This window comes from Chlorocebus sabaeus, chromosome 2 (genome assembly GCF_047675955.1).
Source record: "Chlorocebus sabaeus isolate Y175 chromosome 2, mChlSab1.0.hap1, whole genome shotgun sequence".
Taxonomy (NCBI): domain Eukaryota; kingdom Metazoa; phylum Chordata; class Mammalia; order Primates; family Cercopithecidae; genus Chlorocebus; species Chlorocebus sabaeus.
The window spans coordinates 69,831,313-69,855,083 of NC_132905.1; the positions used below are offsets into that span (position 1 = coordinate 69,831,313).

General features: G+C 45.5%; 1 protein-coding gene across 1 annotated transcript in view; it reads left to right on the forward strand.

The window, feature by feature from the left end:
• The window catches only part of URB1 (URB1 ribosome biogenesis homolog), a 79,301-nt gene that overhangs the window by 47,304 nt on the left and 8,226 nt on the right, over window positions 1-23,771 (forward strand). The window contains exons 23-33 of the mRNA XM_037990628.2: window positions 348-549; window positions 1,157-1,343; window positions 4,363-4,421; window positions 6,662-6,855; window positions 8,030-8,140; window positions 8,655-8,718; window positions 11,452-11,623; window positions 12,368-12,470; window positions 20,539-20,699; window positions 21,290-21,401; window positions 23,356-23,462. Coding sequence (XP_037846556.2) covers window positions 348-549; window positions 1,157-1,343; window positions 4,363-4,421; window positions 6,662-6,855; window positions 8,030-8,140; window positions 8,655-8,718; window positions 11,452-11,623; window positions 12,368-12,470; window positions 20,539-20,699; window positions 21,290-21,401; window positions 23,356-23,462 — 1,472 coding nt within the window. The remainder of the gene's footprint in view (window positions 1-347; window positions 550-1,156; window positions 1,344-4,362; window positions 4,422-6,661; window positions 6,856-8,029; window positions 8,141-8,654; window positions 8,719-11,451; window positions 11,624-12,367; window positions 12,471-20,538; window positions 20,700-21,289; window positions 21,402-23,355; window positions 23,463-23,771) is intronic.

Sequence of the window (23,771 nt, forward strand, 5' to 3'; positions counted from 1 at the left end):
CTCCCTGTTACCTGGCTTTGAAGAATGAATCCCATGTGAACTGAGAACCTTGGCACTCATGGTCTTATCATGAGCTTAGAAATAGCGGCTATAGCCAGGGCCCCTTGGGTTGAAGAGTATCCAGCAAGAGTGTTGACTGATGAGATAGGAGAGGACCCTTGAAGGAGACAGGTATGCCAGTTTCCATGGTGTCAGTACTCCTGCCGTGGCCAATTTCAAGCCATCAGTGTGGCATCGCCAGGGTCACAGGATACCTAAAATACAGCAGCCAGTTCCTGTGAGCTGGTCCAAGCTGGCTCCAGCCCACCATTGAATGTGATGACTTCTCCTTGGTATCTCTGCCCTAGTGTCCTCTGCTGTCATTCCTGTCTTGAGGAAAACCCTGTGGAGGCAGCTACAGAACAGGCTTCTTAGCACTGACAGTCCCCCAGCGCCTGGGCCATACCAGGAGATCCTGGCACAGCTGGTCCCATTTGCACGAGCCAAGGATCTCAGTGTCCTCATGGACCGCCTGCCCAGCTTGCTTCACGCCCCAAGCAGTCACAAGAGGTATGAAGGCTCAGATTGGTCGCAGGATGTTCTCCTCTCGGCTTCACTTTTCTCTTTTTTAAATTCATGGAGTAAGTCATTGAAAAACTGCTGCATTACTGTTGTGCTGATCAGGCAGTTCCTACGAGAACTTTACTCCCAGGCATCCTGCTTGTACATCTCCACAAGTGGATGGCTGGGTTGGGTTCCCTGAGAGCCGTAGATCTCAGCTGGGGGTGATTTTTTCCCAGGGGACAATTGACAATGTCTGACATCTTTTATTGTCACAACTAGGATGAGGTGGTGTTGCTTCTGGCTTCTAAAGGGTAGAGTTATCTGTCCCATAATGTCAGTAACACTGAGGTTGAGAAACCCTGATTTAGACAAAGTCTGGATATACGTATCCTTTTCCTAGTGTACTAATAGTATTTCCCTTGCTTGTAAAATTTCTGGTATATCTTTGGCATTTGAGTAAGAGTCTAGGGAAGCCTGTGATTCCTGTGAGTGGGTAGTGTGGGGAGCAGGACTCAGCATCTATCCCATATGGCTCTTTGTGATGCTGGATTATATGTAAAGTCAGAAGGATTTAAGCCTGCTCTTTGTCTCTGACTCTCATCCCCTGCTACAGGTGGATCGTGGCTGACTCCATTTTAGCAGCTCTGGAAGAGTCAGCAGAAGAGCTATGTGCCTGGAGAAGGACCCTTTTGGAGTCCTGTGTGAAGTGGCTGATCGCGTCTTTCAATGGTGGCCAGCAAGATGATGACAATACTCAGGATCAGGAGAAGCAAATGCTGCTTAGATTAAACGCGTTGTTGGTAAGTGTCTTAGAGATCCAGATTAAATTTCTGTGGGAAAGAGTATGCTAGATAAACCAAGCTATAGATGCATTTCAAGCCAGGTGGCATGAATATGGCCCTGTAGGAAATGAGAGGGGCTGTGTCTGTGGCAGAGTGGCAGATACCAGATAACCCCAGAATTGATGAACCATCTTTTATCAGGAATGGATGTTGGATTTTGTCAAATCCTTTTTTCCATCTAGAGATGTTATATAATGTCTTGTTTTTTGATTAACCTACTAATAAGATGAATTACATTAACAAATTTTTGAATGTTAAACCAACCTTGCATTCCTGGGATAAGCCTGCTTGATTTTGATGTTTTATTTTTATATATTGTATGATTTGCTAATATTTTGTTAAGAATTTTTGCATCTGTGTGCATGAGGGATGTTTGTAATTTTATTTTCCTGCAGTGTCTTTGGTTTTAAGGATTAGGTAATGCTGGCCTCATAAAACAAGCTGGGAAGTTTCACTCAGTGTAAAATTCTAGGTTAATAGTTTTTTCCTCATTTAAGTATTTCAAACTTGTTGCTTTTCTGTCTTCTGGCCTGCTTTGCTTCCAGTAAGAAATCTGCCTTTCTTGCCTTTGTTTCTCTGTGTGTTGTGTCTTTTTTCTCTGACTGATTTTAGGATTTTTTTTTTTTTTTTTGGCATGGTTTAAAGCAGTTTGATAATGATATAGTTCAGGGTAGTTTTATTCAAGTTTCTTGTACTTTGGGTTCAGTGAGCTTTATGTTCTGTAGGTTTATAGTTTTCACAAAATTTAGAGATATTTGGCCATTATTCCTCTCCACCCTGTGGGTGGCTTGTTGATGGAATGACAGACTGGGCTCTTTTAGGGGATTGCCTCCCTCCTTGCCTGCCTTTTCTTTTAATTGAGGTAAGTTTACATATTTTGAAGTATCCAGAAATATGTGTACTTCATATATCTGTGTATCCTACATTCCTATCCAAAAAGATTTTCATCTCCCAGAAAGTTTCTTGTGCATCTTCTCAAAATCCGCTTCCCTCCAAAGCAACCACTCTTTTGAGTTCTGTCACCCTGAGGTTGTTTTGCCTGTTTGAGACCTTTGTGGACTTGGAACTGTGCAGTGTAATCATACAGTGTGTCAACTGTGGTGCATTTCACTTCTTTCAGTTCAGTGATGCTTTCCAGATTCATCCATGTAGTGGGAATGAGTAGTTTCTTTCTTTTTGTTGCTGAATAGAATTCCACTATATGATATCCACCCTCCTCTACCACGCATGCAGTTTGACATTACTGGTTTTTGTGATCATAAGGCTAAAAGACATACTCATTGCAAGTATTAACACTGCAAAAAATACAGAAGAAGAAAAAAAAAACCCCCACTACCCAGAGTCCATCTCATTATAAGTTTGGTGAATTTCCCTCTAGAGACCTTGTTATATATCTGCGTGTATGTGATAAAATTATGTATAATTTTATATATTATTGGGATATTATGCATGCTCTGTGTAGCCTGGTCTTTTGTTTGTTTTTAACATAATACCATATTTAGAGATTTTTTTTTTCCCACCTGGTGACTATGGACCTGCTGTGACTTTGTTGGTGAGTGGTAGATGGGTAGATGTACCATCATGTATCATGCAGCTGTGTAATACTGGACCTGTGGGTAGTTTTCCGGGTTTTTTATTGTGATAAAAAATGCTGTGATAAACATCTTTGTGTGGTCCATTTTTGCACACTTGGCCAATTATGTCCAGCTGTAGGAAATGCTGGGGGAAAGAGAACATGTATTTAAAAATGTGATGAGACAGGCATGGTGACGCGCGCCTGTAGTTCCAGCTGCTCTGGAGGCTGAGGCAGGATGATCGCTTGAGCCCATAGGTTCTGGGCTATACCCATTGGGTTTCCACACTAAGTTTGGCATCAGTATGGTGACCTTCTGGAGCAGGAGACCACCAGGTTGCCTAAGGAGAAGTGAACTGGCTTAGGTTGGAAACAACAGGTCAAAACTCCTGTGCTGATCAGTAGTGGGATTGCGCCTATGAATAGCTGTTGCACCATTGCACTCCAGCGTTGGCAACCTAGCAAGACCCAATCTCTTTTAAAAAAAATAAATAAATAAAAGTAACGAGTATGATATAGGCCTCAGCTGATGGGTCCCCGATCTCCTTGTATCTCCTTGTGATTTCTGGAACTGTGGCCTCCACTGCACAGCCAGCCTGGTGGGAGGCAGCAGCCTGCACACACACGGCCTTTAGCTGGTCTCTCTGGAGCCACATTGATCCTCCAGTTCCACAGACCTCTTCATGTCATCCAACCCTGTGTCCTGGAGGCTGGGTAGAGATGTCACACTAGTGGTTTTCATTGGCTATTTAATAAAAGGCTAATTACAAATCTGTTAGTGCTATTTGAAATGATAGACAAAGGAAAAAATAGGACTACTCAGGAAATTTCCTTTGACTATTTGATAAACACAATTATGCTGATAAAATGTCAGAGCTACTAGCAGAAATAACCAAACAATTTTTTTAGGTTAAAAAAAAACCCCAAAACCTGCATGCTCTTGTGGATTGTTTGGATGACTGTGTTTCGTGTTTACTGAATGGCTCTAAGTGTAATTTCATATTCTGCATTTTAGTTTTTGTTTTAAGATTAATCTTGGTTCTGCTCTCTGCCCCTGTAAGTTTGAGCTGTCACATGCTTATCAAGAATTGTGCAAACAAGAGTAACTGCTCAGTGATTTTTCCCACACACATTAATAAATTTGTATGCCTATTCAATTAAAAAAAAAAAAAAAAAAAGTGTTGCACAAAGAGTCCGGAACAGAGGAGCTGCTGGGTCGAATCACAAGGGTCGGAGCAGGAGGGGACACCGGCGTTCCTCTTTTCAACCCTTTGATCATGGGTTTTAGAGGAAGAATCAGGCCATGGAGGCAGATGCCCTTTCTGAAGGCTCTGCAGCCGGGACCTTTTAGTATTTTGTAGATTGAGATGTTTCATGTGTATTTCTTACTTATTTTATTCATAGCATGCACTTAATGAAGTTGATCCTGGTGATTGGCAGAAATTCGTGAAGACAGGACTCAAGTAAGTTGATTTTATTTTCTTAGAGCCCTTCAGTAAAGGTGTGAATGTCGTTCATCATGCGAAGCCTCTTTTATAGCTTGTCATTAGCATAATCCAGGTGGTGGAGCAGATGTCACCTCGTTTTTAGAGATAGAAGCTGGAGAAGTTAAATGATTTGCCTCTTGACACAGGGTGCTTCTGATGATGAGAGAAGCGGTCTTTTAAAAAGAACTATTTAAAGAAATGCAGAAATGTGCAGAGAATAATAGTAGTGCCCACATTTAATAAATACTGACAGTCTTCTGTGTTTGTCCTGTTTCTTTCTCATCCCTCTCTAACCAAAGGTCAATAGTCTTCCGAGGTTCTGCTTTGTCTTGTCAATATCTTCTTTTGTATTTTCATACACTGAGTGTTAGTATGTTGTTAAACAAGATTATTTAGCGTGTTTAACATTTTACACTAATGTATCATTCTTTATACATCCTTTTGTTCACTGACATGTTTCTAATTTACCCGTGTTGATACTTGTAGACCTAAGTCGTTCATTTTTATTGCGGTAGAATATTCGGTCTTCTGACTATATTCCAGTTTACTTAGCCAGTCCTCTACTGACAAACGTCTAGGCTGTTCTCCCTATTCTCCCCTTTACATCACATCTCTCGCTCCCTCCCTCTCTTTTTCTCTTCCTCTGTCTCATTCTCTCATTCTCTCCCATTATAGTCTTGCAGTCTCTATCATGTCTCTTGGTGCAGAGGCAACAGTTTCTTGGAGTGGACTGGGGACATACTGGCTTTTAGTGTGGGTGCATCTTCAGTTCTAGATGTTCAAACTGCTCTCCAAATTTCTTGAGCAAATTTTTTGTTTTTGTTTTTGAGACAGAGTTTCACTCTTGTTGCCCAGGCTGGAGTACAATGGTGCGATCTCGGCTTACTACAATCTCCATCTCCCAGGTTCAAGCGATTCTCCTGCCTCGGCCTCCCAAATAGCTGGATCCACAGGCACGCACCACCACGCCCTGCTAATTTTTTGTATTTTTAGTAGAGACGGGGTTTCACCATGTTGGGCAGGCTGGCCTCGAACTCCTGACCTCAGATAATCCACCTGCCTTGGCCTCCCAAAGTGCTGGGATTACAGGCATGAACCACCACGCTCGGCCAGTGAATTTGCACTCCCAACAGAGTGTGTGTTGGGGTTCATTTTTCCCTCACATCCTCCCTGACCCTTGATACATTCCAGCTCTTCAGTTTGGGGCAATCAGATAGTCATGCATTATTTTCATTTCCCTGACCATCCTATGAACTTGAAACAGAGAAAAGTATTTCACATAAGAGGAGAAAGAGAAGTGAGGGTGGGTGCCAGGTTAATGACGACCATAGGTTACCATCACAGAATTAAGATATTTCTTTCTGTCTTAGGTTAAAGTTATTTGTGTAGGACTGAAAAACACTTTTTTTTAGAGCATGTTGCTTTCCTTTCCTTAGTGGGTTTTGAAGGGATTTAGGACATAGAAGGCTTCTGAACCATTTGATGGAAGTTCTGAGTAGGGACAATGAGGAAGGCGGGAGGCTGGGCAAGGTGACCTGGGAGGCACTAAGTTGCCTCTTTCTCAGGCGCAGCTGTTATCATGCCTCCTGGCGTTTCCACTAAGCAGGAAGTTCGTTTGGTGTTTGAGTCATAAAAATAAATGCACTGCATCCCTCCCTCGTTTTCAGAAGTGCTCCCTGTGTCAGTGGACAGACAGGACGTGATAGAGCCATGCAGTGCCATGTCAGTGGTAGAGCCTAGATGGTGGGTAGAGGATATCCACTGCAAAATTCTCAACTTGGTGTTGTTTGAACATTTTCTTAATAAAATACTGAGAAAATGGCTGGGCGCAGTGGCTCACGCCTGTAATCCCTGCACTTTGGGAGGCCAAGGTGGGTGGATCACCTGAGGTCAGGAATTCAAGCCCAACCTGACCAACATGGTGAAATCCCATCTCTACTAAAAATACAAAAATTCACCAGGCATGGTGGTGCATGCCTTTAATTCCATCTACTGTGGAGGCTGAGGCAGGAGAATCACTTGCACCTGGGAGGCAAAGGCTGCAGTGAGCTGAGATTGCACCACTATATTCCAGCCTGGGCAACAGAATGAATTAAAGACTCCATCTCAAAAATAAATAAACAAATAAAATACTGAGAAAAAGAATTTTTATTGTTTTCTATAAAATAAATTTTCCCTTTAGCAAAGGTCTTTTCCCTTTGACTCTTGCCACCTAGATTTCGGTACCAGGACCGCACATTTTTAAAGACGCTCCTCACCGCCATACAGCTCCTGTATGGCCCAGAAAGCTCCGTGTGCACGAAGCTCATCCAGCTCCCGGTGGTCCACATGATGCTCATGCAGCACTCGCTGTTTCTGCCAACTCTACTGAAGTCTGACGGAGAGGAGAGCCCAGACAGCCAAGTAAAAGGTGACCCCTCACCCCAACCCTTCCATTCCAGATCCAGATTTTATCTTCTGATTTCCTTACACCAGCTGCACTGAAGCTCATCTCCCTCAGGCTCTCGGAGCTAAGGAAGCATTGCCAAGACAGTCTTGGAATGTTTTATTTCTGTCAAATCTAGGGTCAAGAAATGTCTCCTGACTTGTTGTCAAACAGCAAACACAGACCTGTTTTCAAGGCCGTAACTGGCGTACAGAAGTCGTGTTTGAGATCTTAGTGCCATATCATGGGCTCATGTTAAAATCTGGGATCCAGGGGAAGTGAAGTGTGGAAAAAAGTGTGGGTGTCTAACCTGAGAGAAATGGATTAGTTGCATGAAATTTCTGCTCAGGAAGATTGAAACTTTTATCAAGGAAAAATGGTTAGAACTTGCCCATTGACAGTTCGGTGGTAAAGAACTTCAAAAGTCTAAGTTTAGGCTCCATCCCTAATTCAGTCAGTGTTCATTCATTTTACTGCTCACAGGTCGGGTGTCAGAGAAGATAATCCAAGGGTTCCTGCCCTCTTGAAACCGCGCCTTTTAGACATAAAATTCACACCCGGAAGTATTAGCAATCACCACAGGGCCGGACTGTAATAAACTGCTATTAATAAGTCGAAGACAGCCATTAGCCACATCACTGGTATGAGTAGTAGAAAAACTAAAAAGGGCTCCCCCCTTCAATTCAGGCGAGAGTAGACGGACTAGAGGCTTCGGTAGCACAGTCATGGGGAGAACATGCCTGGATTGAAAATCCGTATTGGCTTAACATTTGGGAGGGGAGTGTGCAGGGGCTGAATTCAACCTTGTCAAAGGCCTAGGAAGAAAGGTGATTGTGGAGATGTCTTAATTCAAAAATAAGTGGGAGGCTGGGCGCAGTGGCTCATGCCTCTAATCCCAGCACTTTGGGACGCCAAGGAGGATCACTTGAGCTAAGGAGTTCAAGACCAGCCTGGGCAACATGGCACGACCCCATCTCAAAAAAGAAAATAATGATAACAGAAATAAGTGGGGAAAGGATTCGATGGCAGTCCAAACACCAGTGTTATTCAGAGGGGGAGATTTCCAGCATTTCGGTGTTCCCTGGAAGGCTCTCTTCGCTGCTGGTGTTCAGGGTGTCTACTCCACCATGCTGTGTGTTTCAGGGTTGTTTTCTTGCAGAAGCGCTGGTGGACCTGATGTTGACAGTGGTGGAGATGTGCCCCTCTGTCTGTGAGAGCAGCCATTTTGCCGTGCTTCTCGGGGCCTATGGCGCCACTCTCAGTGTCCTAGGTGAGAGTGTGAGGGCTGGGTGGTGTGAGCAGCGGGAGGGTGTGAGGGCCGGGGTGGGACTGTAAACGGGGAGGGAGTGAGGGCCAGGGTGGGGGTGGTGTGAGCAGGGTAGGGAGTGAGGGCAGGGGGATGTGAGCAGAGATAGGGAGTGAGGACCAGGGATGTGAGCAGAGATAGGGAGTGAGGGCCGGGGGATGTGAGCAGGAAGAGGGAGTGAGGGCCGGGGGATGTGAGCAGAGATAGGGAGTGAGGGCCGGGGGTGTGAGCAGAGATAGGGAGTGAGGACCGGGGGTGTGAGCAGAGATAGGGAATGAGGACCGGGGGTGTGAGCAGAGATAGGGAATGAGGACCGGGGGTGTGAGCAGGAAGAGGGAGTGAGAGCAGGCAGTGCGAGCAGGGTGAAGATGTGAGGACCAGGCCATTTGAGCAGGGGAGGGTATGAGGGCAGGTGGTGTGAGCAGCAGGAGGGTGTCAGGGGTTCATCTTTCTAAACCAATCCTGCTTTGACTTGTAGATCAGAAGATTTTACTTCTGCTTCGAGCATATGAGCGGAACAAGCTCAGCCTCATCAACTTCAGGTGAGTATTGAGCTAGAGGTGGACTAGGCCTTGGGGTCTCAGCCCCCTCTCCACACAATGAGCTCCAGACTCGAGATTTTCTCTCATTCCAGTTTGGTTCTCAGGGAAAGAGTGAGGCAGGCAGCACTCCCCTGACTCACACCGGCTTCTGCATAGGCTGCTCTGGGGAAGCTTGGCCTCATGCCATAAGGCGTCTGGGCAGGGCCATTCCAGCTGACTGATGGGTGCCTGTCCATCTGGAAATGCCCCAGGCTCACTGGCGGCTAGGTTGAGGTGTCTCATTTGGCTGATTTTTCTGAAAACTTTTCTCCTTATGCCTTTAGGTAGATTGATTTATGCCGTAGGGATTTCAGGGGAAGTGTCAGGGGGCCTAACTGTACATAAAATCTACTCTATTTTTGTTCGTGTGTGCATGCGTGCTTGTGTCTGTGCGTGCATGTGTGTGGGTAGGTGTGTGTGTGCACGTCTGCCTCTCCTGGGCTCCCAGCTTCTTGGTCAGTTGGGCTTTGGTCCTGCAGGGCTGAGTGTAACACCTTTCCCTGTGGGCCCTGCCTCACCTTTACAAGTGCCGCACCTCAGCGGGAGCTTGATCGAAGGTGCCATTGATAGAATGCACTTTTGGATCCCCTTTGCTGCCCTAGAGTCTTCTTTTCTCCTTGCCATTTGGGACTAGCACCGGAACATCTGCTCAATATGTACGTGTGTGTGGGTGTTCAGCCAGGAGGTGGGCTGACTGAGCCAAGGAAGATCCTTCAGGAGAACTTGGAGGGAGGAGAAAATGATTTCCACTTCAAAGTACTTTGTTTAAAGATAAGAACTGTATCAGCTCAGAAGCTATCTCTGAACCCTCCCCCACCACAAAAAAAGAAAGAAAAAGGAAATGAAAACATTTTTTTCTGTCTCTTAAGAACGCCCAGGGCTTGCATAGAACTCTTTTCCTTTCTCCTGCGCCAGCCTCGCTCTTCTGACGTCGGACCTGGTGCTATGTCAGTTATGTCCTTTCTGGAGTAGAACAGTCCTCCTTATGTGAGGAAGAGGGGAGAGCAAATCGGAGGCGGGTTTTATCACAGTGCAGCATTGGTCCAGCTCCCCATTTCTGCAGGAGAACACCCTCTAACCCAGAGAGCAGAGAAAGCCAAGCAAGGCTGCGCCGGGAGTCACAGGATGGGGCTGGTTGTGAAGGGAGTCTAGTTTCAGCTCCCGGGGGAAGAGTGAATCAAGGATTTGCCACTCACTGGCTCTGTGGCTCTAAGGGGCACAGAGCATTTCCGCAAACAAAATAAACATCCCGTCCTTAGATGAGGGAGCAGGCCTGAGCTTGGGGAGCTGCACTGGGGACCCTGGACGCTCCGTGGTGGCTCTCCCGCCGGTCAGTGGCGGGCAGTCTGCTGGTGTGCCTGGCGCATGGGCTGCCTGCCTGCCAGAAACTGAGGTGAACAGCGAGCATCCCTGAAAGGATGATTCTTTCCTTTTCTAATGTTAGCGACTGTTGTTTACTCGCACCGAAGCAAACCTGTATTTAGAAGAATTTTGTTTAGAAGTATTTAGCTCTATAGATGTTACTTGAGTGCCTGGAGGCGCTGGGCTTGGTGCGCTCAGGAAAACCTACAGGAATGAGATACAGTCTTCCTGTCTGCTGAGGGTATCAGACTGTGCGAAATTTAGACATTTTTAAAGTGGCAGCTGACTCACGCCCCAAGATGTAAACCAGCTCTTACAGAAGCACCAAGAGCCAAGGCTCTGTGTGCTCAGGACCAATTCGTGCCAGGGTTGGCATTTGGCAAGTCAGAGGGATTTAATTGAGGTGAGGTGGGCAGAGGGGCCTGGGACAGCAGGAGGAGGAAACAGCATGCAGGAGGTGGAAAATCAGGACATTTGGTGAAAGGGTGAGTAGCCCGGCTTATCGGGGTCATCGGATGTGTGCAGGGAAGCAGGCAATGGGAAGGCCAAATGAATTGGCAGGGGAGGGTGGAAGTACCAGACAGAAGCATTTCCATTCCATCCAGGAGACAGCGGAGCAGCAGTCCTCATCACAGCTGGGCTCTGGGGAGCGGCCTGGCAGTAACGGGACAGTGGATGGGGGAGGGAGGAGAAGAGTTGGCGGAAGCGCTAGGCTAGAGTCATTTTCTAGGAAGAAGGCAAGGTGGCCTCTCACAGCTGCGGTGGAGGTTGTGGTGTGAAGGTTGTCCACAGCGTACACATGGTGGGCGTAGCCGGAAGGCTGGTGTAGGCAGACCTGGTTCGGTCGTGGCCACATGTGAGCAGCGAGAGATGAGGATTCTGCTGCTGTGGTCTAGCATGAACTCAGGAGCCAGACTTCCTGAGTTTGAATCCCAGCCCTGCAATATACCATCTGGGCAGGTGAGCAGCTGAGCAGCTTGCTTAATCCTCTCCGCACCTCTTTGCCCCATTTGCACATGGGAAATAATAATAGTGCCCACCTGATGGAGCCATTGAGCAGATTGAGTGAATTGATCTACGTGAAGGACTTAGAATAGGCCTGCACATCATAAGCTCTGAGTAGACACCAGCTTCTGTCATCACCGACACTCACCCACCCTCAGCATCAGCATCACATAAGCTGTGATGGGATTGAGTGATGTAACATGTCACATGCTCAGAACAGCACCTGGTGTGAACTGGCAGCCTGACAACTGCTTGTTGTTGTTATCAGGATGAATTCTGTTCCCGGGGGGCCCTGTGACCAGTCTCTTTTCCCTTTTCTGGCTCTAGGGTGCTGCTGTGGGGCCCAGCGGCTGTGGAGCATCATAAGACATGCCGGAGCCTGGGCAGGTCATTGTGGCAGCAGCCGAGCGTCGGGGACATCCTTTGCCTGCTGGACCGGGATCGGATGATGCAGACCATCCTGCACTTCCCCCAGAACCGGAGGCTGCTGCCCTCTGAGGTGCGGCTGCTGCTGTTCTTTCCCTACCCACCCCGTTGCCCCAGCCGCAGGGGCTCCATCTGCACCCTCAGCTTCGTTTTTCTTGTTATTTACCTTTTTATTAAGTGAGAATCTTACCATATTTAAAGGTACAGAAACCAGACCTTCATAAGCCCACCACCCAGCTGCGACAATGATCTGCACTGGCCACGTTTGTTCTGTTTATACCACTCTGCTCCCCTGCCCCCAAGGAGATGATTTTGCAGCACATCCCAAGGATCCAATCATTTCATGTACAGGCCCTGCTTTTAAAGAAGTACTTTGTTTTATGCCCTTAAATATTCAAAATAATTTGAGCTCTGGCAATAGTGGGTAAACAGTTATGCCTTACAGGTTGAGAATCTCTAATCTGAAAATGCCAAATCTGAAACGCTGCAAAATTTGAGGCTTTTTGAGCACTAACATGAGATAGAGACGCCTTTGCTTTCCTGAGGCTCAGTGTACAGAGACTTTGTTTCATGCACAAAATTATCTTAAATTCCTGTATAAAGTTACCTGCAGACTATGTATGTTATGTGCATATGAAACCGAAATGATTTGTGTGTTGGTAGACTTGGCTGCCATCTCCAAGCTATCTCATTATGTATACAAATATTCCAAAATCTGAAACACTTCTGATCCCAAGTGTTTCAGATAAGGGATACTCAACCTGTATTACCTTCGTGAGGTTGAATCACACATTTTTGTTGGTTTTGGCTCTTTCAGGACACACAGGAGCTGATATTCAAAGACAAGAGCAGGGTGGATCTTGATGGCCTCTACGACCCCTGCTTTCTCCTTCAGCTCTTCAGTGAGCTGACCAGGCCAGGTAACTGCAGCCTTCTCTGGGGTCAGGGCTTGCTTCGCATTTGCTATGCGTGACTTCTCAGAGGTCAGGTTGATTATGGTAGTTATTGCCACAATTACCAGATGAGGACCTGAATCTTGGAAATGATTCTTAAGGGATCTTCAGCCACTCTCTCATCTGTTCATTCCAGTGATTTTCTGCAAAGTCACAGTTACTATTTTGAACATACAGTGATGTAAAAAAAAATTGTAATTTTAAAATCTGGGAATGTCCGATTATCTTTGCTATTTCCCTAATTCCTAACGATGAGCATTTTCTGCATTTATATTAGTTACTGGTCAAATACCAACAGAAATGAGAGATTTTATTCCTGAAAATGAGTCAGCCTGCTGAGGTTGCCTTTTTCTTGGCTTAAATACATTTTGAAAATTATGTTTTGTGTCTAGTAGCCTCAGAGCGGGAGTTCTTGTGGGTGGAACAGGTCGTGGAGAGAGAAAGAGACACGTACTTGTAACACACATTGAGAAACACTGAGATTGATCTTCCCAGGCTGGTCAGGTCTGTTGGTTGGGGGCATTCTGACAGTGTGCAGGATAGCTCATTGTGGCTTGAATTTGCATTTTTCTAATGGCTAATGATGTTGAACATCCTGTGGCTTATTTGCTATCTACGTATCCTCTTTGGTGAAATGTCTGTTCATGCCTTTTGCCCATTTTCTAATGGGATGTTTTGTTTTTTGTTTTTTTAACTATTGCATTTGGGGATTTTTTTTTTTTTTTTTTTGTCTTTCTTTTTTTGACTATTGAGTTTTGAGTGTTGTTTATATATTCTAGATACTAGTCCTTGAAAGGATTTGTGGTTTGCAAATACCTAATAATCCGTAGCTTATCTTTTAATCCTCTTAACAGGCTCTTTCACAGAGCAAAAGCTTTTAATTTTGATGAAGTCCAGTTGGTCAGTTTTTCCTTTTATGGATCATGTTCTTGGCATCTAAGAACTCTGTCTACCCCTAGATCCTGAGAAATTTTTCTTATGTTTCTATCTAAACGTTTCTAGTTTTACTCTTTACGTTTAAGCCCGTGATCTGTTTTGAACTCGTTTTTCTGTGAGGTGTGAGGTCTGGGTCCCGATCCGTACTGCTTCACCTGTTTTTGTCAGTTGTTACAGCCTCCATGTGTTGAAAAGTCCATCTGTCCCGCTTGTGACAGATGGGGGTCCCAGCTGCTCACTGGGCCTCCACAGGTCTTTCCTGGTGGGGACGAGTAGAAGTGGGGGCCACCGAGTCACTGCTGGGCATGCTGAATGTCCTTGCTCTCTGCTAGGCTTCCTCTGACACCCCAGTGGGGTCAGGAGGAGTGTACTGTCACTGCCCAGGAGAGGAACATCCTGCCTCCCTCCTTGGCCGCCTCTGATGCCACCCCAACAGGGGATCTGGGGCTCCTCCTTCCAGCCTGGCAGGGCTGGGAGTCTAGGCTCCACCTTTGCTGATGTGCCTGGGAGTGGGGCACAGTGAAGTGTTTGGCTGAAGTATCGCCATTATTGTCTCAAAGTTTTCTGCTTTGTTAGGCAGCCTTTTTTCTTCTCCTTTTCTTTTTTTTTTTGTTAGAACAGACTTTTGTTGTGGCCTTTGTGTGTAACAGAGCCTGTTGACGTTTCCAGGTTGCTGACTTGAGCTCTAAGTCTAGGACAGATGAGGCAAGAAGACAACCCCGGAATGCACTACCTTGTTCTTTGGGTCTCAAGGTCTCTGTCTGGTCTGCTTTCTTTCTGCCTTCCAGAATCATCTTATATTTGTTCTACAAATGATGCTCAGTATTTTTCATTCTACTTGATAGGAAGAATAGGAAAAAGCATGTCTATCTTGCCAGAATTGGGAAGTCTAAGTTCATTAATTTTTAACATTAGGTAATAGATTCACAGTTTGAAATTCAGCAGGTACTGAAGGGTGTACAGGGAAAATCCGCTTCCTGCCCTACCTCTGGCCATAGTTTCCTCATTCTAGAGGGAGAACTGTTGCAGTTCCTCATGTTTTTCTAGGTCCAGCTTGAGATCCCAGTGGGGTGTGCTGGGGGCGTCGAGGCACGCATTTTGCTTCTGTGCTGGTTCGCACGATCCCTGAATGGACTCCCAGACTTCACAACTGGGGAGATTTAGGTGCACTGGGGAGACCATGTTCCACTATTCATCCTGTTTTCCTCCTTTTTAAACTTGAAATTTTCTTTTGTCTACAAATGCTCCTACTTCTGAATAGATTTACCAATCCTCTATCGGTGCCCTTTGTATCCCTTTTAAAAAGATCAAAGAGGCTGGGATTTCATAGAGATCTTCCCATCAATAGGCCTTTGTGTTGGCTCTAGCTCCCCTCGGTGAGCACTGTGCTCTGTTGCTGAAGCTAGATTTTATTTGCAAGAGAGCAGAAGGCATTTCATACAAATGTCAGATTACGGTAATAGCAAACGGATATCTTAATTGCCCTGATGGCGATTTTAAGCAGCAGGCTAACTGCAGCAGATCTCCTATTCTGTGGCCAGGAAGCTCTTCTGATTTCCCCTGTGCCTCAGTGGCGCTTGCTAAGTCTGTTACTCATCAAACATGGAAATAAAGTTTCCGTACTCTAAAAAAATGCAAGACTACTGGACATTTTAACTTTAGTGAATTATGACAAATCATTTAGTCTGTCCTCTGTCTCACAATAGAGCTTTCAGGAGAAAAAGGCTTGGAAAATGTTTAATAGCAAAATCAGAATGTTAATTTTCATGAAATCTTGAGTAGTGTACTTCCCCCCGCCCCCCGCCCTTGGTCTGGGAGGACTTTTTTGAAGAGCTGTCACTAGTAAATGGTCTTTCAAATTAGGAAAATGTACCAGGTACCAGTTTCCTTACCTTAAATTTCCAAATACATCTATTTTAAGTTTTATTGGTTTAATACAGGTAGAAAAATTTGCAGAACTTGTCTATACCAATCTTGAAAAGGAATTGCAGTAGCCAAAAATTTACACAAAAAATTCATATCAAAGTAGAACGTTTCAAAAGGCATAGAGATGGAGAGGGAAATGGATATACCAAAAACAAAAACAAAAAACCACTCCCCAAAAAGTACGTGTATTAGATGTTGCTCTGGGCATCTTGTCATCCTGAACAAAAAATGGAGGCCTGGTTTTTAAACAGATTTCATTGATTGCTGAAGGGAGGCATACCCATTCGTTGGAAGAGGCAGATTCCTGGCACTAAAATAGTTGAAGTGTGACGTATAGAAAAGTCAGTGGTAGTGACACCACCAGCCAGATCAGGGCATAGAACAGTAAGCAGCTCCTCAAGCCCCTCCCTCCCTCGAAGGGGCCAGCATCCTGTATTTGAACTTAATGTAAATAGCAGTACACGTGATGCAGTCTTTTCTGCCAAGCTGCATTTATCCCATGTTATATTTGTGAGATTCAGCTACGCAGAGTGTAGCAGAAGTTCTGAACAGTATGTTTTTACTTCCTGCGGTGGCACCTGGGTCCAGGTATTGCTAAACTAACTATAATCCTAAATTGATCATACAATTAATTTTTATATGTGGCTGCCAGTCTTGAGACTAATTACAGTCTCACTGCTCCGTTTTCAGCCTTTTGCTGGAAGTGGGAACCTATTTTCTTAACCTTATTGCTTTCCTTCTCTGAGTCCTTGGCCAAGAAACAGGGCCAACCAAGACTGTTAGCAATGGCAGTGACAAATGCTTTTTCCACAGTGAACTCTTGTCCTCAACAGAACTGGGCTGAAATCTACAGCTCATAATTCACACGTGCCACAAGGCAGCCAGAACAGGAAGCCCCGTTTGCAATTCTCTGAGCCTCATCACCAGACGACCAGAGCGCGCAGGTTCCTCTGACTCTTCTCACTATGATGAGTCTAGCCCAGTGGGGTGCCTCAGGGGATATTATGGAAAAAAGAGGTGTAAGAAAGATTTCTGATGCTCCAACAGCACAGTTACACTGCTACTGAAGCCCACTAAAACTGGGGCACGTTTTTTTAAGAGTCGGGGTGTCACTCTGTCACCTAGGTTGGAGTGCAGTGGCACAATCATGGCTCACTGTAGACCCAAACTCCTTTCCAGCCGTCCTCCTGCCTCAGCCTCCTGAGTAGCTAGGACTGCAAATGTGCACCACCATGCCTAGCTGATTTTTTTTTTTTTTTTTTTTTGGTAGAGACTGTATCTCTCTGTGTTGCCAGGGGAACTCCTGGCCCCAGGTAATCCTGCCACCTCAGCCTCCCAGGTTGCTGCATGAGCCGTGACCCCGAGTTCTGGGGCAGTTTGAGTTTTAATCCTTGATAACTTGTCCTGGTTAAGCCATTTTGATCTGAAGGTCTGTTAAGGCCAAGTTGCTATTCATGAGGTTCTTCAAATAAAGAGAATGGCATTTATAAATATTTTTAAATAGCCAATTATGTTTGCAACATTCTGAGGGCAGCTCTTTTCCGCAAGTGTTACAAAGCCAAGATTTTCATAGACTAGCAGAGATGAGCACAAAACAGGAAACTGACTTTTCCTCATGGACACGTGGAAAATCCATTTGTCTTAGAATGTCAGTGATTACTAAAAATATCCCAGCCAGCTGAGTATTAGCTGCTTTTAGTGAGTATAAACTAAATGTTTAGACTGTTCTCTTTCCCAAATGTAGTCCATTTACCTATATTTGTTATGTACTTATGTAGGTGTCTCTTAAACACATTTCTCCCATCTTTTGTAAAACAATATAATTTTATCTAGTTTGGTGCTTTTAAAGCTTTTGGATTTCTTTTCCCCTCTTATCAGAAACAGTCACTTGTGAGAAATAAGAAAATTAGGCTGGGCATGGTGACTCATGCCTGTAATCCCAGCACTTTGAGAGGCCAGACCAGCCTGGCCAACATGGTGAAACCCCGTCTCTACTAAAAATATGAAAATTAGCTGGACGTGGTGGCACATGCCTGTAGTCCTAGCTATGCAGGAGGCTGAGACACAAGAATCGCTTGCACCCGTAAGGCAGAGGTTGCAGTGAGCCAAGATTGTGCCACTGCACTCCAGCCTGGGCGACAAAGGAGACTCTTCTCTTTAAAAAAGTAGAAATAAGAGAATTAGAAAATTTTGTTCCTAAACTGCTATGCCTGAGAGTCATCTGACTATGCTCTTTTCATCCTTTCACTTTTAGTCTATGTCTTGATATTGCAAATGGGTTTCTTGAAGGCAGCATGTACCTAGGTTCTGCTTTTTATCTAATCTGACCATCTCTGCCTTTTAATTGGAGTGTATACATCATTTATATTTAATGTGATTGTTGATCTGACTCTAAATCTCTTTTGTTGACTTTTAGCTGCAACTTTTGTATGTGTATGAGTGCATGCATGCATATTTTTACTGGTTGCTTTAGGGTTTATAGTACACATCTTCAATGTATTACAGTTTATCTTCAAGTGAGATGATATCCACTGCATGTATAGTATAAGAACCTTATAACAGTATAGATCCATTTCCTCCCTTCTGGCTTTTCTGCTATTCTTATCATGCATTACACTTCAGTATGCTATAAACCGTACAATATATTGTTTTTGCTTCAAATTGTCATCATTTTTAGAAGAAATGTAAATATTTGATATTTGCCATATTGCTACCATTCCTTTGTGTAGATCTAGATTTCTATCTGGTATTGTTTTTCTTCTTCCTAAAATACTGCCTTTAAGAATTCTTATAGTTCAAGTCTACTGGTGACCAATTATTTTAGCTTTTTTGTGTCTGAAAAAAGTCTTAACTTTTGAAAGATTTTGATGGGGTATAAAATTCAAGGTTGACAGTTTTCTCTTATAGTACTTTAAAGAAGTTGCTCCTCTGGTTTCTGAATTGTTTTTTTTTGTTTGTTTGTTTGTTTTTGAGACAGAGTCTTGCTCTGTCACCCAGGCTGGAGTGAAGTGGTGCGATCTGGGCTCACTGCAAGCTCTGCCCCCCGGGTTCACACCATTCTCCTGCCTCAGCCTCCCAAGTAGCTGGGACTACAGGCGCCTGCCACCATGCCTGGCTAATTTTTTGTATTTTTTAATAGAGACGGGGTTTCACCATGTTAGCCAGGATGGTCTCCATCTCCTGACCTCGTGATCCACCCGCCTCGGCCTCCCAAAGTGCTGGGATCACAGACGTGAGCCACTGTGCCCGGCCCCTAAATTGGGTTATTTCTGACAAGAAATCTGCCATTCTTATCTTCATTCTTCTGTATGTCATGTGGCTGTTCTTAAGATTTTTTTAAAATCACTGGTGTCAAACAATTTGATCATGATGTGCTTTGGTGTGATTTTCTTTTTGTAATAATGCTTGCATGATAATCTTAATATTTTATGTTATTGAGTTTCTTGGCTTTCTAGGTTTATAGTTGTTTTTTTTTTTTTTTTTTTTTTTTTTGGTCAGATTTAGAAAAGTTTTGGCCATTATTTCTTCAGATTTTTTTCAGGGACCCCAATTACACATACCCACAGGACACTGATGTTCTGTTCATATTTTTTCTCTCTGTGTTTCAACTTGGATAGTTTCTGTTGCTGTCTTAAGTTCACTAACCCTTTTTGGTCTAGTGTCTAATCACTGATAATCCCATCTGTATTGGTCCATTCTTGCACAGGTATAAAGAACCTGAGACTGGACAATTGATTAAAAAAAAGAGGTTTAATTGGCTCATGGTTTCATAGTCTATACAGGAAGCATGGCTGGGGATGCCTCAGGAAACTTTTAATTATTGTGAAAGGCAAAGGGAAAGCAGGCACATCTTACATGCCAGAGCAGGAGGAAGTGGGGCAGTGCCACACACTTCTAAACAACCAGCCCTTGTGAGAACTCACTCGCTATGATGAGAACAGCAAGGGGAAATCTGCCCTGAGATCCAGTCACCTCCCACCGGGGTCCCTGCCTCCAACACGGGGGTTTATAATTCGACATGAGATTTGGGTAGGGGCACAAATCCAAACCATATCACCATCCAATGTGTTTTTCAGCTCAGGTATTTTCATTTTCATCTCTATAAGCTTGGTTTTGGGTTTTTGTATCTTCTGTGTCCCTGCTTAACATGCTTAATCTTTCTGTAACTTTTAAAAATGTCATCAGTGGACTGTCTCTTATTGATAGTATATTCCATGATTACTCATTTGGAGTAGTCATTTCAGTTGGCTTGTGTTTGATTCCCAATTAGGCCACTGGTCACTCTATCTGGAGAACATCATTGTGGGTAATTATCAAGATCAGTTTAATCATTAATCATTAATCCCTGTTCTAAGGTTCTTCTTGATAGTATTTATCTTGTAAAATGGCCTGGGCTTTTATTAAGGCGTGGTAAGGTGTCCTCAGTTTTATTAGTGGAGAGCCCTGGAGGTTGTGGTAAGGTACATCCCCTCATGTGTCTGACCTTCTCCCTCTCTCTTTGAGTCTTCTCCACTCCTGCAGTGATTGTCAGCTTCTCTAGGCCTCACAAATGGCAAATGGATACCAGCCAACGGGCTCTCTGGACTGTAGCTTTTGATTAAGCTTGGTGAGCCACTTTTCTGTGAGATTTGTGTTGTTTGTTTGAAGGAAGAGCTAGGGTTGCAGAGTGAGTATGAGTGAGTCCTTTGTCGGGCTGGTTGGCATCAGCTGCCTTTTCCTGCTTTCACTGCCATACGTGCTTTCCTCGGTGATGCTTGTAGACAGGCGCCCGCAGGGGAGGGCTGAGCGAGGTGGAAGCTGGGGACTGATTTTCTCTGCTGATTCCCAGTTGTGTTCCCCAGGCTGCTGGCATGCTGGGGTCTCCGCAGTGGGTCTCAGTGTCACCTCCAATATCCTGACTCATTGGGTGTTTATGAGAAGTAATGAAATTATCCTGGTTGGGATGTATGAGCATTTTAAAAACTGAAGGTATGGTCATTATTGCCACATGAAGGAAGAGTTTGATTTTGTCTAACTTCAGCAGAAGTTAGGAGGAGTTGGAGAGAGATTTGCATTCCTTGTGCTTGGCGCATGTAGCTATTGGTAAGGCGCAAGAGGAAATTTCATTCTCCAGGTTAACAATAATAATGAAATCATATTGTGTGTGTTTCATGCTGTATCTTATTTCCTGTAGAGTTTGTGGTGGATTGTCGAAAATTTTTGGATTCAAATGCCCTGGGCCTAACTGTCACAGCCCTCAGCAGCTATGACCCCCAGATGCGAGCCGTAGCCTACCATGTCCTGGCGGCCTACTACTCGCACTTGGAGGGGGCACGGTTCCATGAGCAGTCCCAGGTAAGTAGGAAGAGTGTACCTCCCACTGTGGGGGTGGGCTGCGGGCTTCAGAGAGCGGGCTGTCCGCCCAGTTTGGTGGAAGGATTTACTAAGGAGCATGGAGGTGGCATATTGCCGGGAGGGCTCTGCTTAGGAGGCGATGCCGGAGGTTGCCTTTGATCCACAACCCCCTCTGGAGGCTGAGAAAAGTGTCTCCGTAGAGACTTTCTTGTGTTGTGTGTAGACAAAATGATGTGACTTCTACTGAGTATTTCTTTGGTCTAAACTGAGTGGTTAAGGTAGCTATTATCCACGACACACTGAACCTCAGAAACCTGTACCCCATGGTGCTGGAGGAACAGTAGCAGATGAGCTTTTCGGGGCATGGTGCCAGGCTTCTCTCTGCTGTTGTGCACATGACTGACAACGAACAGCGTTCCGGAGATGCTGGCGAGTACTGTGTCTGCTCCTGTGAGCTTCGTCTTTGGTGGCCCCTGGGGTATGAGGAGCAGGCACACCCTGCCGAGCCCCGGTTCGGCTGCACCAGAGAAGACTGACCATAGTTCTGAACACGCTCATCTTACGTTTTCCTTTTCTGTTCTGTTTTCAAGCTACTTTACCTGTTGGATGTAGTCCGGAATGGGATTCGAACTCAGGACATGAGACTCACTTTTACCTTGGCTCTCTTCATTGCCAAAGCAGCCCTGCAGATTTTGAAACCAGGTACCACTGACATAATTAGGTTGAGGGGAAACTGGAAAGCTGAGGCTGAGCAAGTCTACTTCTAGGGGTTAGTCCCACAGGTGTAGTGGGTCACACATCTGTGTTCAAGGCCACCCCGTGCTCATGGTCGTGGAAGATGAGGAGTCCCCAAAGTCCCCATCAGCTCTAGACAGTAAATAGATGATGGCTGTGAGGAAGTTCGTCATGGACCCCTGTGGGGTGAAATCCAGAAAAAATGAGATGACAAAGCGAAGTGCAGAACAGCATTTATAATGGAGGGAAAGGGTGCATATTCCTATTTGCTTGTAGCTATAGAAAACTGTGGTGAGAGCAAGTCAAACTGAAGTTCAAATGTGGGCCGATCACATCATAGGGATTGGAACCCGGGGCTAAAAGCGTGGACATAGCCAGACTGTCCCGGACTTCCGCATGCCCGTTTCTTCCTCTAAGGTGGGGTGATGATAGGACCCACTGCCTCTAGCATTGCTGTGAGGGTGATGAGGATCACGCACTTCTTTTGTTTTTTTGGTGCTTTTTTTGGAGACACGGTCTGGCTCTGTCACCCAGGCTGGAGTACAGTGGCATGATCTCGGCTCACTGCAGCCTCGACCTCCTAGGCTCAGGTAATCTCTCACCTCAGCCTCCCGAGTAGCTGGGACTACAGCGAATGCCACCACGCCTGGCTGATTTTTTTGTAGAAACAGTTTCATTATGTTGCCCAGGCTGGTCTCAACTCCTGGGCTCAAGCGATCCTCCTGCTTCAGCCTCCCAAAGTGCTGGGATTACAGGGATGAGCCACCACACCTGGCCTAGATCACACACACTCATACACATGTAAGTGCCTGGCACAGTCAAAACCCATCGGTGATAGCTGCCGTCACCGTCGTCATTAATCATCGGTTCATGCTTAGGCTCACGGGTCCTTGGCTACAAAGCTTTTGGTGTGTGAGTACTGTGCAGGTGTAACCCATGTTGTTAGAACAAGGCTCCTTTTTGTTACAGGAATGGGGCTACCACTGCTGAGATACTGTGACTAGAAGTGAGCTCATGCTAAGACTGGTTTTGGTTATGGAGAGAAGAATCATAGAAAGTTGGTACCATCAGGGACCACAGGGTGCTTTTCGTACAACATGGTTCTATTTCAGATGAGGGAACAGCCCACTCACCGTTTCCACCCCATCCCCCACACTCATAACTGAGGCTCCCGAGGGTAGATAGCTTGTCAAGGCCCCACAGTTTGTTCACGGTCAAGTTGCTATTAGAATTCAGATCTGATTTTCATCTGCTCCCATTTCATTTTATTCCATGGGTTTACTTGCCTTGGAGATTTGGAAGGGGAAGAAAATAATTGGCAGAGACCATGACGGTTTTGCTCCTGGGTGTGGCTCTGTCCCACACCGGTGCTCATGTCGGGGTGGGGCATGTGCAGGCCAGCTTGGTCATGCAGTAGACTCATTGGTGATCCAAGGATAGGAGATGGCAGGAGCTAGGGTGTCTGTTGCCTCTGCCTTGTTGCATTCCAGAGGCACTCAGCAGTGTCTGAGCCTCCCCTGCTGTGACGGTTCCTTTCAGTGAGAAGCTAGAGGCAGGTGCAGCGGGTCGGTGTGGCGTCAGCCCTGATCTGTGGAATGCGTGACCAAGTCCCAGCCTTCCCACCTGCTGGTTTGAGCCTGTGCTGTAGGACGGGAGCTGGGGAGGGGGAGGTGGCGAGGTCCCTGAAGGACTCAACGTCCAGCAGTGGTTTCTGAGCCAGGAGAGCAAGTCTGTGTGCAGTATGGAGCTGAGGTGTCAAATTGTGTTCTCATTCTTGAGAGCCAGTCCTCTGGGTCAGGATACAAAAGTTCCTGGGAGGGGATTTATGTCTGATACCCAGAACGCCGGCCTCTGAGTGCTGCCAGACCAGGGGGCGTCCTGCTGGGGCCTGCCGTGACTGACTACCTGCCTGTGTTCTCAGAGGAGCACATGTATCTGAAGGTCAGCAACTTCCTGCTGTCGCACGAGTACTTGAACATGGACAAAGTGCCAGGCTTCTACCAGTTCTTCTACAGCTCCGACTTGGAGGTATGCTTCCACAGTCCGCATGGCCTTCCACAGGCCCCTGAATTGACTATGCAGCCGCTGTTGTCTACTGCCATTTTCCCCATGGATACTGTGTGCTGCACAGCCCACACAATTGTGCAGGCAGTGACCACGCAGGCTTGCGTTTTGGAATGCCGCTGTGCTGTGGGCTCACTTCTACATGGTGCCTCACACCTTCAAAACTCTGCTTCAGAGTCCTGAGCTTTACGACATTCTCGTATTTTCTTGGTGAATCACTGGGGTAAATATTAAATTCTTTTTTTAGATATTCATATTAAATATTCTTTCATA